Source organism: Carcharodon carcharias, chromosome 1, assembly GCF_017639515.1.
Source record: "Carcharodon carcharias isolate sCarCar2 chromosome 1, sCarCar2.pri, whole genome shotgun sequence".
Lineage (NCBI taxonomy): Eukaryota > Metazoa > Chordata > Chondrichthyes > Lamniformes > Lamnidae > Carcharodon > Carcharodon carcharias.
This window is the reverse complement of record NC_054467.1, coordinates 12,867,700-12,880,146: the sequence shown is the minus strand read 5'-3', so window position 1 is coordinate 12,880,146 and position 12,447 is coordinate 12,867,700. Positions and strand designations below refer to the sequence as shown.

The window sequence follows — 12,447 nt, the reverse complement described above, 5'->3', positions numbered from 1 at the left end:
GAGAGGAGGGAAAGGCAGCTGTGTAAAATGCCGTTATAAAATTTGTGGTTAGCCAACTGAATTTTTCCTGTTTGCTGAAGTCCATTTGGGAAGTTTCAGAGGTTCCTTCAATTACAAAAAAAAACGAGATAACAACAACTTGCACTCATAAAGTAGGAACCTTCTTTTCGAAGCTTCCTTTCAATCTTTGGGACAACGTCTTTGAAGTCAGAGGCCGGAATCATCCCAGATTTGCACCGAGCGCGGCAGCGGGCCGGAAAAAGGTCATTTCACCTGCCACCCGCAATGGCGGGTTTTTGCGCCTTATCGGCCCATTCCTGACTCGTTAATTGTGCAGCCACAGGAAACACGCTGTCTCGCTGGTGGGATTTGCCCGCCACCCTGTTACCTCACCGCTTCCTCATGCCGGGCGCCATATTTGAACCGCAGCCACGCGCACACTTCTCCCAGGGCTGCTCCAGTGAAGACATGGCCCCAAAAGCCAAGAAGAGTGCAGCGCACCCCACCCCCCTCCCCTATTCAGTGACACCTCCCCAGGACACCTTCTGGATGCCGTGGAGGCCCACCTCGATGTCCCCTACCCCCGCTCTGGCCGCCGAAGGCCCATCAGTCTCACCGCTCTGGCTTTGGAGGCGGTGGCAGAGGTGGTCCGTGCCAATGCTGCACACAAGAGGTTGGCCATCCAGTGCAGAAAAAAAAGATGAATCATCCTATCCTTGCCACCAGGGTAAGGCAACCATCTCATCACTCCAAACTCACACACTCACAATCTCACATTCACTGGCATCTCACTCACTGCCAGCTCAAGGGACATCACCACTCACTCTCTCACACACACACCCTCACATCTCCATCTGGCCTCATCTCCTCTGGAGACCGCCTCCGCAGCCCCTCACCACCTCGAGGCCACTTGCACAGATCAACATGTGCTCCCCCACGCACACCCTGGGATACTACCCCTTCCCCAGGACAGCCCTCGCCCTGCAGCCTCTTCCCTTGCCTGAGGCCACTTCTCCCCCTTCTCCAAGCAAACCCTAGCCCTGCAGCCGTCGAAAAGCCAACTGCGCCTTACGGCAGGTCTGGTGGGTAGAGACCTGCCCGTGAGCCCCTCTAAAAGTGATGTGGCGCTGCCTGTGAAGCCTGGCGCTGATGACTGTGAGTGCTGCCCGAAGCAAGGTAGGCAAACAAACCTCGAAGTCCCGAGTGAAGTGCAGCTCGCCGGGTGCACGTCGCTTATGTACAGTTGTGAAACTTGCTGGCGTGATCCTGGATGATCCAGTGGTGGTGGGTGGGGGTGGATGATTCTGGCGAGCAGGGCTTATAATGAGATGCTAAAATATTGAACTTAGGTTCCAACGTGCGGTAGCGGGAAACACAGCCCGCCATTGACGGGTGGAGCAGACGATCACAAACTAGTTTCAGGATGGTTTGAAACTGATTTTTGGCTGTCACGCCATATTATTATGCCCCCCTCGCCCGTCATGACGCCCGACGCCAACAGGGCCATAAAATTCTGGCCATACTTCTGCCAATTTAATTTTTTTATTTTGAAAGGATTCCATCTATTCTGTGCCAGCGCTGTTCATTGGGGAGCAGAACTCTGGTACAACTTAAGTATATTACTGTGCCATTCCTAACCCATCAGCCATAGAGTAAAGAGGTTTCAAGCCAGGGTACAAAAGATGCCCTCAAACAGTCAAGGTTAACACTTGAAAAATATATAGCACCTTTCATGACCTTAACTTCACAGCCAATAAAATACTTCAGAAGTGTCCTTATTCTTGTAATGTGGGAAATGCAGCAGTCAAGTTGTGCACAGCAAGATCCCACAAACACCATGGAATAAAATATCGGATTCAGGGACACAGGGAGAACTTCCCTTCTCTTCTTTACACACTGCTGTTTGATTTAACACATTGAACCAAGAGGACAGACAAGGCTTTGGTTTAATGTGTTGTCTAAAAGACAGTGCAGTGCTCCCATAGTACTGCAAAGAGGAGAACTGGCCTGCTCAAAGCCTTAACCCACAAACTTTTGACTCAGCAGCAGTGAGTGCTGCTAAACCTTCAATGCCTTTGGACTTCTACTCATCATGATTCAGTGCTTTCAGACGAGAAGAGGGAGGGACAATCATCCAGCATAATTGCTCCTGTTCAACAGAGATACGGACTAAATTTCTGCAGGGCGGTGAATTCAGCATTAAAGTGAAGTAGATGACATTTCACCAGGGTCCACATTTTAACCCACCGGTTCTCTCAGCTAATACTCACTGACTCTTTGGAAATCTCTACCCCAGAGGGCTGCGGATGCTCAGTCATTGAGTATATTCAAGACAGAAATCAATAGATTTTTTGGACGCTAAAGGAATTTAGTGATGTGGGATTAGAGCGAGAAGGTGTCGAGTTGGGAGCCCAGCCATGATGGTACTGAATGGCAATGCAGGCTCGAAGGGCTGAATGGCCTCTTTCTTACATTCTTATGTTTCGACATTCGGTTTTTGTTTCAGAATGTCAACACCTGCAATAGTTTGCTTGCTTTCTCCTGTTTCTTTCAAGATTGAACACTGATGGACATTAGCAACCCTTAAAAATTGTACAAAGGAATCCCCACTTCCTACAACGCTGAGACTGTACATGTGCAGTAAATTCTTGACGATATTATCAATCTTCCTCGAAGGGCTATAACGCTGCTTTTCTCAGGGACACACACAAGGTGCCAATTCCGCTCTTCTGAGGATTGGTCATGTCAGCACAATAATTTGTAAGCTGCTCAGCGGCACATTCTAGGGGTCTGGGGATGTGGTGGGGGATGCGCGTGTGGTGGTGAAATTGGCCACAGGTGGTTGAGCAGAATAGGTGATAAAGGACTGGCAGCTGTTTTATACCCCATTGAAATCAACAAAATAAAAAGGAGAATCAGGCGGGGATTAAGATGAGTTGCCGATGCGCTAATGACCATATGCTGCAACCCCGCTTGACCAACTCTCAACCCCTCTCCTGATTTTTATCCATCACTGATAAACCAGGCGCTTAGTCAATTCTGGCAACAAAGTTGAATCATCCACTGAAAAAAAAAGAAACGACTTGCATTTATATAGCACCATTCGCAATTTCAGGAAATCCCAAAGTGCTCCACAGCCATTTGTTTTGGAACTGTTGCAATGTAGGAATCGGAGCAGCCAATTTGTGCACAGCAAGCTCCCACAAATGGCAATAAGTTAATAATCAGATAGTCTGTTTTCTTGATGTTGCTTGAGGGATAAATATAGGCCAGGACAGCAGCTCTTTGCCAAACAGTGTCATATGATCCCACCTGAGAGGGAATTCACTACACTTCAGAAGGTATTTCATTGGCTGTAAAGCATTTGGGTGTTATGAAGCTGTTAAAGGCATTATACAAATCTTTCTTGCCCCATAAACAGCAGCAGACTTTTAAAGAATGTACTGAAATACATAACTTGCTCCCAGGAGATTCGAATATGTTGCTCTAACCCTAAATCAGGTCACAAATCTATACTCTAACGCGTACCTGAGATTAGGCATTCTGAGGAGTTTTCTCCCTTTCTTGTTTTGATCCGATTAAAGAGTCACTCCATTAAACAAATATCTTCTATCAGTGAAGTTTGTTTCTGCTGACTAATCTAAAGCCCTAACCACATAGGATCTTACATCACGGAAGGAGGCCATTTGGTTCATCATGTATCTGCTAGCCCTTTGAAAGAGCTACCCAATTAGTCCCATCCCCCTGCTCTTTCCCCATAGCCCTGTAATTTATTTTCCCTTTCTAATATGTATCCAATTCCTGTTTGAAAGCTTCCCCCACTTTCTCAGGCAGTGCAGTCCAGGTCATAAATTGTTCCACAAAAACATTGCTCATGGTCTCTTCTCTGTCGCTGGAAACAATTTCTTCCTATCAGCTCTCATCAAGGTCCTCCAATATTTTGGACTCCTCCAGTTAAATTCTTAACCCGTTCTCCTCCAGAAAGAACAATCCCAGTTTTTCTGGTCTCACCACATGACTGATCCGTCACCACACCCGCATCCCCGATACTATGTGTTAACCCTCTGCAACTTCCTCAAGATTCTGAAAACCTTCCTGCAGTGTGATGTCCAGAATGGGTTACAATTCACCAGCCGAAGCATAACCAGTAAATTTTCTGCAATAGACCTTTGTTTTTTTCACTCTATGTCTCTTCTTATAAAGCTTAGGACCCTATTTGTCTTGTTTTTCCCCCAGCCTTAGAACTGGATTCTAAAATACAAAAACTAGCATGTAATACATTTACAGAAGTAACAAGATTAATGGCACCTTGGATCACTGCCAAAATCATTATATACTCTGTTTTTAGATTATGCTATAGTAATACAACTTAGAGAAATGACACTGAGGTTGCTCACCAGAGTCAGTTTAATGTGATCATAAGGCTCCCCACCACAGAATGCAATTGCACTTTCTTTTCTGAAACACAAAGCAAATGACATATGAGATCAAACTGCAAAGAAGGTTTTAGTGGCGCAGTTATTATTCACCTTAATACAAGCTGCTGCCTAGGATGAGAAAAGTTACATTCACGTAGCACCCTTCATGACCTCAGGGCACACAGCCAATAGTTGTCGCATGAGAATCATGAAGACCTATTTGCATCAGGTCTCACAAATAGCATAAATGGCCAAGCATTGTGTTGTTTGAGACGCTGGTTAAGGGATAAATATTGGACAGGACACCAGGGAGAACTCCTCTGTTCTCCTTCCAATAATGCCCATGGGATCTCTTACTTCAATCCGAGAGGGCAGAAGGGGCCTCAGTTTAACATCTCGTCCAAATGACAGCATCTCTGACAGTACTGCACTGGGAGTGTCCAGCATTGTATTTGTGCTTCTGTGAGATTTGAACCAATGACCTTTGTGACTCAGAGACAAGAGTGCTACCAGCTGAGTCACAGTGAACAGCAGCAGCAAGTGCCTGGCAGCTCTTATCCAGTTAAAATGAAAAACAATTAAATACATGCCATCACCTGCTTATTTATTTAAAGTTGAGTGAATAGTTCAGTTAAAGCTCTACTAGCATTGAAAGCAAATAATCGGCTGGATTGGTTGTTTGCTTTTGTTCAGTTTATGTGCAATGTCAAGACTTTACAAATACAGGATTCTTGCCTAGTACAAACTTAGACATATGGAGGTGAAGTGTTTACCTTTGTCACTTCCTGAGGCAAAAGGGGAGGGATCTTTTGGCTTTGTGAGATTGTTGAAAATGGTAGATGCTTAAGTTTCCCTTTAAAATTTAGTTGCTGTGCATGGTCAGCGCAAGATCTTTTTCAAGGTTTTTACAGGGCCCCAAATTACGAGGGGCGAATAATGGATTCTTGTATGAGAACATGATTCATGATAGGGCTCTCAGAAGAGCAGTCCAAGGCCTTAGCGCAAATCAGTGTTGGAAGGCAAACAGAAACAGGATTAAGTTTTTCATGCTTCCAATGACTGCGCTTGGGTCCAATGACAAGACAGGTCTGGGACATCATCAGAGACTCCAGATTTGCTGTTTGCCCTGTATTTATGGTCATCGAATTTCACGCACGCGCAGTATGCATGTGCGATCTTCTTCCAGTGGCCCACTACCACAGACTCACCCCTCCCCACCACCACCACCACAAAACTCACAGACTCTGCAGCACTGCTCCCCCCCCCACCAACCACCACAGACTCTGCAGCACTGCTCCCTCCCCAACCACCACAGACTCTGCAGCACTGCTCCCCCGCCGAACCACCACAGACTCTGCAGCACTGCTCCCCCCCCAATCACCACAGACTCTGCAGCACTGCTCCCCCCTCCGCCCCACCCACAACAGGATTCTGACAGGTCCCCCAGCCCCTCCCCACCCCCTCACCGCCTGAGGTTTGCAGCAACTCCAACACCACCTCCCCCACGGATGCCAAAGTTTCTCTTAATTTATCCCTAGGAGTCGGCCGCCCTGAAAGGGCAGTGCAAGGAGATTCAACAGTAACTTTCAAAAGGGAATTAGATAAATATAGAAGGAAAAAGGAAAAAAAAATTGCAGTGCTACGGGGAAAGAGCAGGGGAGTGGAATTAACTGGATGGTTCCTTCAGAGAGCTGGCGCTAGCTTGACGTGCCGAATGGCCTCTTTCGGCACTGTTGTGACATTATGGTGCTGCCCGGTCAGCCAGTGGCCATGGGTTCAAATCCCACCAGGGAAAGTTGTGAAAACGTAATTCAAGAAATCTGACAAGATGCAGGCTAGCACCAGTAAAATTATCTGTCGATTAAAAACCCAATTGGTTCACAAATGTTCTTTAAGCAAGCAAAAATCCACCACCTTTACAGTCAAGGCTGCTGCGTGGAAGCCTCCCATCTCCCCCGAGAGCTGCTTTGTGGCAGAGCCACGTGCTTGAGGATCTGCCCAGCATGCGATGCAAGTGTTTCTACGGGGTCCCGGTGTAGCTGTGGGCATCCAGCCTCTTCTTCTCCTCCTCGGATGTCTGTGATCTGAGCAGTGCCCCAAAGGGAAGCCCCAGCTGTGTTCTGGGCCAGTGTGTTTTCCCCAAGGGGTGAATTGGGCATGGCGGGGGTGGGGGTTGGGGGGGGGGGGGGGGGGGGGGGGGGGGGGGGTGACGATTAGCGGGATGCAAATCGGGCTCCTGCCGGCCTCCAGCAGGATTCGCAGTCCGCCGCACCATCGGATGATCCTGCTGTGATTTCATGCCAGCGTGAAACTGATTTCTACCCACCCCCCACATCCCCCTGTCTCCCTACAGCCGGCAACACTCACCAATCAACGGGAGCAGAAAATTCTGGCCTTTGTCTGTCTCACTGTTTGTGGGATCTTGCTGTGCACAAAACAGGACCACATTTACCTAAATATCAGCAGTGAACATACTTGAAATGTATTTTATTGGCTATGAGGTTTCCGAACGTCCCAAGGACTTGAAAGGCTCTGTTATACATCCAAGGTCTTTCTTTGCTGCTTTATGCTTGGAGGACATTAGGATCATTTGATTTTTGATACCAGTGCTGCTGCATTGCATTTCTTTTTAACTGCAGCAGCACCTTGCAATGCTATCGGAGGTAATACGATAGCTGTGAAAATCAATAATACAACAGCATCAACTTTGGGGAGGCGGTGGTGTACTGGTGTAGTCACTGGACTAGTGATCCAGAGACCCAGGGTAATGCTTTGGGGACCTGGGTTTGAATCCCACCACAGTAGAGGGTGGAATTTGAATTCAATAAATATCTGGAATTAAAAGTCTAATGATGACCGTGAAACCATTGTCAATTGTCATAAAAACCCATCTGGTTCACTCATCCCCTTTAGGGAAGGAAATCTGCTGTCCTTACCTGGTCTGGCCTACATGTGATTCCAGACCCATAGCAATGTGGTTGACTCTTAAAAATGCCCCCTGAACAAGGGCAATTAGGGATGGGCAATAAACGCTGGTCTAGCCAGTGACAACCACATCCCATGAACAAATAAAAATAAACCCACTAAAAACAAGCTCTACCATATCGGTCCATTCCTTTGTGGGGTGTGGACATCACTGGCTGGACCAGCATTTATAGCCCATCCCTAATTGCCCTTGAAAAGGTGGCAGTGAGCTCTTTTCTTGAACCACTGCACAAAACGGGTACCACATTTACCTAAATATCAGCAGTGAACATACTTGAAATGTATTTTATTGGCTATGAGGCTTCCGGACGTCCCAAGGATTTGAAAGGCTCCTTATAGAAGTACTGATGATATATTTCCAAGTCGGGGTGGTATGTGGCTTGGCTGGGTGCGCCTATGTCAATTCCGGTGCCCAAGTCAATGCTGGGTGGTCTGTCCGGTTTCATTCCTTATCGACTTTTCTGTGGCAGTTTGATTCAACGGAGTGGCTTGCTAGACTATTTCAGAGGGCAGTTAAGAGTCAACCATATTTAACTCGCCTCACATCAATTCTCAGCTGCGAGAGCAGGCAGGTGAGTTGCTCCTTCAGCTCATGCAATGCTTCTCTATAAGCTGCCACAAGCCTTAATCAGACCCTATCTGGAGCACTGGGCTTAGTGTTGGGCACTGTACCTCAGGAAGAATATGCTGGCCTCGGAAGGGAGTGCAGCACAGATTCATCAGAGTGATCCAAAACAAAAATAGAATTACCTGGAAAAACTCAGCAGGTCTAGCAGCATCGGCGGAGAAGAAAAGAGTTGACGTTTCGAGTCCTCATGACCCTTCAACAGAACTAGGTGAATCCAAGGAAGGGGTGAAATATATGCTGGTTTAAGGTGTGTGGCGGGGGCGGGGGGGGAGAGAAGTGGAGGGGGTTGGTGTGGTTGTAGGGACAAACAAGCAGTGATAGAAGCAGATCATCAAAAGATGTCACAGACAACAGAACAAAAGAACACATAGGTGTTGAAGTTGGTGATATTATCTAAACAAATGTGCTAATTAAGAATGGATGGTAGGGCACACAAGGTATAGCTCTAGTGGGGGTGGGGGAAGCATAAAAGATTTAAAAATATTTTAAAATAATGGAAATAGGTGGGAAAAGAAAAATCTACATAATATATTGGAAAAAACAAAAGGAAGGGGGAAACAGAAAGGGGGTGGGATGGAGGAGGGAGCTCAAGACCTAAAGTTGTTGAATTCAATATTCAGTCCGGAAGGCTGTAAAGTGCCTAGTCGGAAGATGAGGTGTTGTTCCTCCAGTTTGCGTTGGGCTTCACTGCAACAATGCAGCAAGCCAAGGACAGACATGTGGGCAAGAGAGCAGGGTGGAGTGTTAAAATGGCAAGCGACAGGGAGGTTTGGGTCATTCTTGCGGACAGACCGCAGGTGTTCTGCAAAGCGGTCGCCCAGTTTATGTTTGGTCTCTCCAATGTCGAGGAGACCACATTGGGAGCAACGAATGCAGTAGACTAAGTTGGGGGAAATGCTAGTGAAATGCTGCTTCACTTGAAAGGAGTGTTTGGGTCCTTGGACGGTGAGGAGAGAGGAAGTGAAGGGGCAGGTGTTATATCTTTTGCGTGGGCATGGGGTGGTGCCATAGGAGGGGGTTGAGGAGTAGGGGGTGATGGAGGAGTGGACCAGGGTGTCCTGGAGGGAGCGATCCCTACGGAATGCCGATAGGGGGGGGTGAAGGGAAGATGTGTTTGGTGGTGGCATCATGTTGGAGTTAGCGGAAATGGCGGAGGATGATCCTTTGAATGCGGAGGCTGGTGGGGTGATAAGTGAGGACAAGGGGGACCCTATCATGTTTCTGGGAGGGAGGAGAAGGCGTGAGGGCGGATGCGCGGGAGATGGGCCGGACACGGTTGAGGGCCCTGTCAACGACCGTGGGTGGAAAACCTCGGTTAAGGAAGAAGGAGGACATGTCAGAGGAACTGTTTTTGAAGGTAGCATCATTGGAACAGATGCGATGGAGGCGAAGGAACTGAGAGAATGGGATGGAGTCCTTCCAGGAAGCGGGGTGTGAGGAGCTGTAGTCGAGGTAGCTGTGGGAGTCGGTAGGTTTGTAATGGATATTGGTGGACAGTCGATCACCAGAGATTGAGACAGAGGTGTCAAGGAGGGGAAGGGAAGTGTCAGAGATGGACCACGTGAAAATGATGGAGGGGTGGAGATTGGAAGCAAAATTAATAAATTTTTCCAAGTCCCGACGAGAGCATGAAACAGCACCGAAGTAATCATCGATGTACCGGAGAAAGAGTTGTGGAAGGGGGCCGGAGTAGGACTGCAACAAGGAATGTTCCACATACCCCATAAAGAGACAGGCATTGCTGGGGCCCATGCGGGTACCCATAGCCACACCTTTTATTTGGAGGAAGTGAGAGGAATTGAAGGAGAAATTGTTCAGTGTGAGAACAAGTTCAGCCAGACGGAGGAGAGTAGTGATCGATGGGGATTGTTTTTAAATCGGGGCTGGGAGGGTTAAAGTAGAAGGGCAGCCTGCACAAACTTGGCTTATATTTCTTTGAGTATAGGAGGGCTAGAAGGTGATCTGATCAAGGTATTTAAAATGTTAAAGGCATTTAATAGATAGGATACAAAGGAACTATTTGCTTTGTTGGGGGAAATCAAGGACAAGGGGACACAATCTTAAAATTAGCACCCGGCCATTCCGTAGTGAAATCAGGAAATACTTCTTCACCAAAAAGGATAATGGAAATCTGGAATTCGCTCTCCCCAAAAAACCCTGGGTTCTGGGCCTTAGCTTTCAAGATGGAGATTGATAGATTTTTGGACTGTGCAGCAAAGGCAGGGAAAAGGAGCTGGCGTACAGATTGTCCATGGTCTAACTGAATGCTGGTGCAGGTCCTAATGTGACTTACGACCCTATTAACTGTGCAGTCACAACAAAAAGCGAAAAACGGAACCGAATTCCAAAATGCACCGCTCGGTTTGTGCAGAGAAACCTACCTCTCTCGTTCAGCTGGATCTTCTGGCTGCGTTAGGAAACTCAGACCTCCTCCGGGCCCTGACATTCCAAGGGGTGGATCTGGTGGCCAGGATGTAGAAACGCTGCTGCTGCTTTCCATGGGCTGCCAAGCAAAAAATTAAATTAAGAATAAACCATTTAAAGCTAAATTCTCTGAGGAACTAGCTGTCCATTTCCCCTGGCTGAAGAGTCCAGAATGAGGGGGGGTCATAGTCTTAGGATAAGGGGTCAACCGTTTAGGACTGAGATGAGGAGAAATTTCTTCACTGAAAGGGTTTTGAATCTTTGCAATTCTCTACCCTAGGTAGTTGTGGACGCTCAATTGTTCAGTATATTCAAGACGGAGATCAATAGGGCTTTTTGGAGACTAAAGGAATTAAGGGAATTGGCAGGAGAGTGGGGGCACTCAAAGGTTACCTGTTCTCTAACAGAAGGAATGAGAAACTACAAATCATCGACACTGGACTGATGATGTGATTCATAATTAGGGTTGCCAACTGTGATTAAATGTATTCCTGGAGGTTTCATCACATGACTTGCCCCCACCTTCTGGCCATTAGTTGGCTAACACATCCATCCTTGTGACACACTGCCTTCCGACACCAAATGGAAAATAAAAAGACTCATTACTCAAATGGATGACACTTGACTGTCAGCCAGGTAGCCTTTTACCCCCATTTTCAATATTTTTGTAGCTGGGAAAGAGAAATGTTCAAAGAAATGTCCTGACGATTTTTCTCTAGGGTTGCACACAGCACTGTCCTGGAAATTGATCTTCAACTCCTGGAGACTCCAGGCCAATCCTAGAGGGTTGGCAACCCTATACATGACACAGATCCCAACTCCTGCTTTTCCATTCCGATAATTCTGAGCAAATCATTCCTGGTATTAGTCTCAGTTTCCAACAATGCTAGTTACAAAGCTGCTCAGCCAAAGTGGCATCAAGCAACATTGCAATTCTTTCTGCGTAGACCAGAACACCAATATTACACAAAGACCTTCATCAGTCATCCCAACTCCAATGGAACCTGTGTTTATAGGGGCACCTTTCATGACATCTCAAAGTGCTTCCCAGCCAATGAAGTGTAGGCACTATTGTAATGTAGGAAATGCAGCGGTTGAATCACTATGTCAGAGTGGTAAGGCCTGAGGTTTCCACAGTAGTGGGTCTTGGGCCTCATTTGCAGTTGAGCTGATGATTGGGCTGTTGCTGGTGTCACAGTAATTGGGTTGGGGGGGGCGATGACAGCAGCAAGGAGTCTAACCCTAATTCTAAACTGGCAGACAGGCGCTGCAAGTTGCGCCTGGCCCTAATTTCAATAAATCGTTTTCCCCTTGAAATGTAGTCAACTTGCGTTCCTTTCCCAAAATAGCAGACAGCTTATTTCTGGCCAGTAATGCACACATCCTGCCTGCCATAATGGGGACTTAAAAGGTCAACTGGAGCCTGGAGAATGGTGTGTGACTGAATAGATGTCCTTTACTGTGTACCAGTGTGAGGTAATGCTGTGAGATATCACTTCAAATTAATCCCAGTGTCAGCATGGCTATTCCCACTCTAGAATGATGCGGTTCCAAACAATGCTCCAGAAATAAGCCACATTTGCAAGCAGTGAAGTTTATGACTCAGACACTTTTCACAGCTGAAGCGGACACAGCATGAAAAATTCAAGCGTCTTACTCATTCGCTTTACTGAAATCTGTGACCAACAGGGGGTTTAGTGTGCAGTGAGGATGGGAGCAACAGCTGTCATTTGTGTTAGTGGCCTGTAGTGAAGGGACCGAGTTCATATCCAGAAGTCTATGTCGAGCCCATTGTCTTCTCGAGAGTGAGAAAACACAGCAAGCTAATACACATATAAAATCCAGGCCAGCACATTTGGCATTCCCTCTGTGCCAAGTAGAGCAGTAGCGTCTTACCGGGTGCCTCCCTAGACGTGATTTTTTTTTTTTAAAAAAAGTGAACGATCCTTTCTCACAGACTGTGTACCCACGCTGCCTGTCAGGGCTGTCAGC

The 12,447-nt window shown here is 47.1% G+C and overlaps 1 protein-coding gene across 4 annotated transcripts in view; it reads right to left on the bottom strand.

Annotated features, from left to right (window-relative positions):
- fam13a (family with sequence similarity 13 member A) overlaps positions 1-12,447 on the bottom strand; it is a 228,579-nt gene that overhangs the window by 36,586 nt on the left and 179,546 nt on the right. For all 4 annotated transcript variants that reach the window (XM_041216175.1, XM_041216348.1, XM_041216260.1 and 1 more), the window contains exons 12-13: positions 10,413-10,534; positions 4,398-4,458 (exon numbers count right to left, since the gene is read on the bottom strand). In XM_041216175.1, the coding sequence (XP_041072109.1) occupies positions 4,398-4,458; positions 10,413-10,534 (183 nt within the window). The remainder of the gene's footprint in view (positions 1-4,397; positions 4,459-10,412; positions 10,535-12,447) is intronic.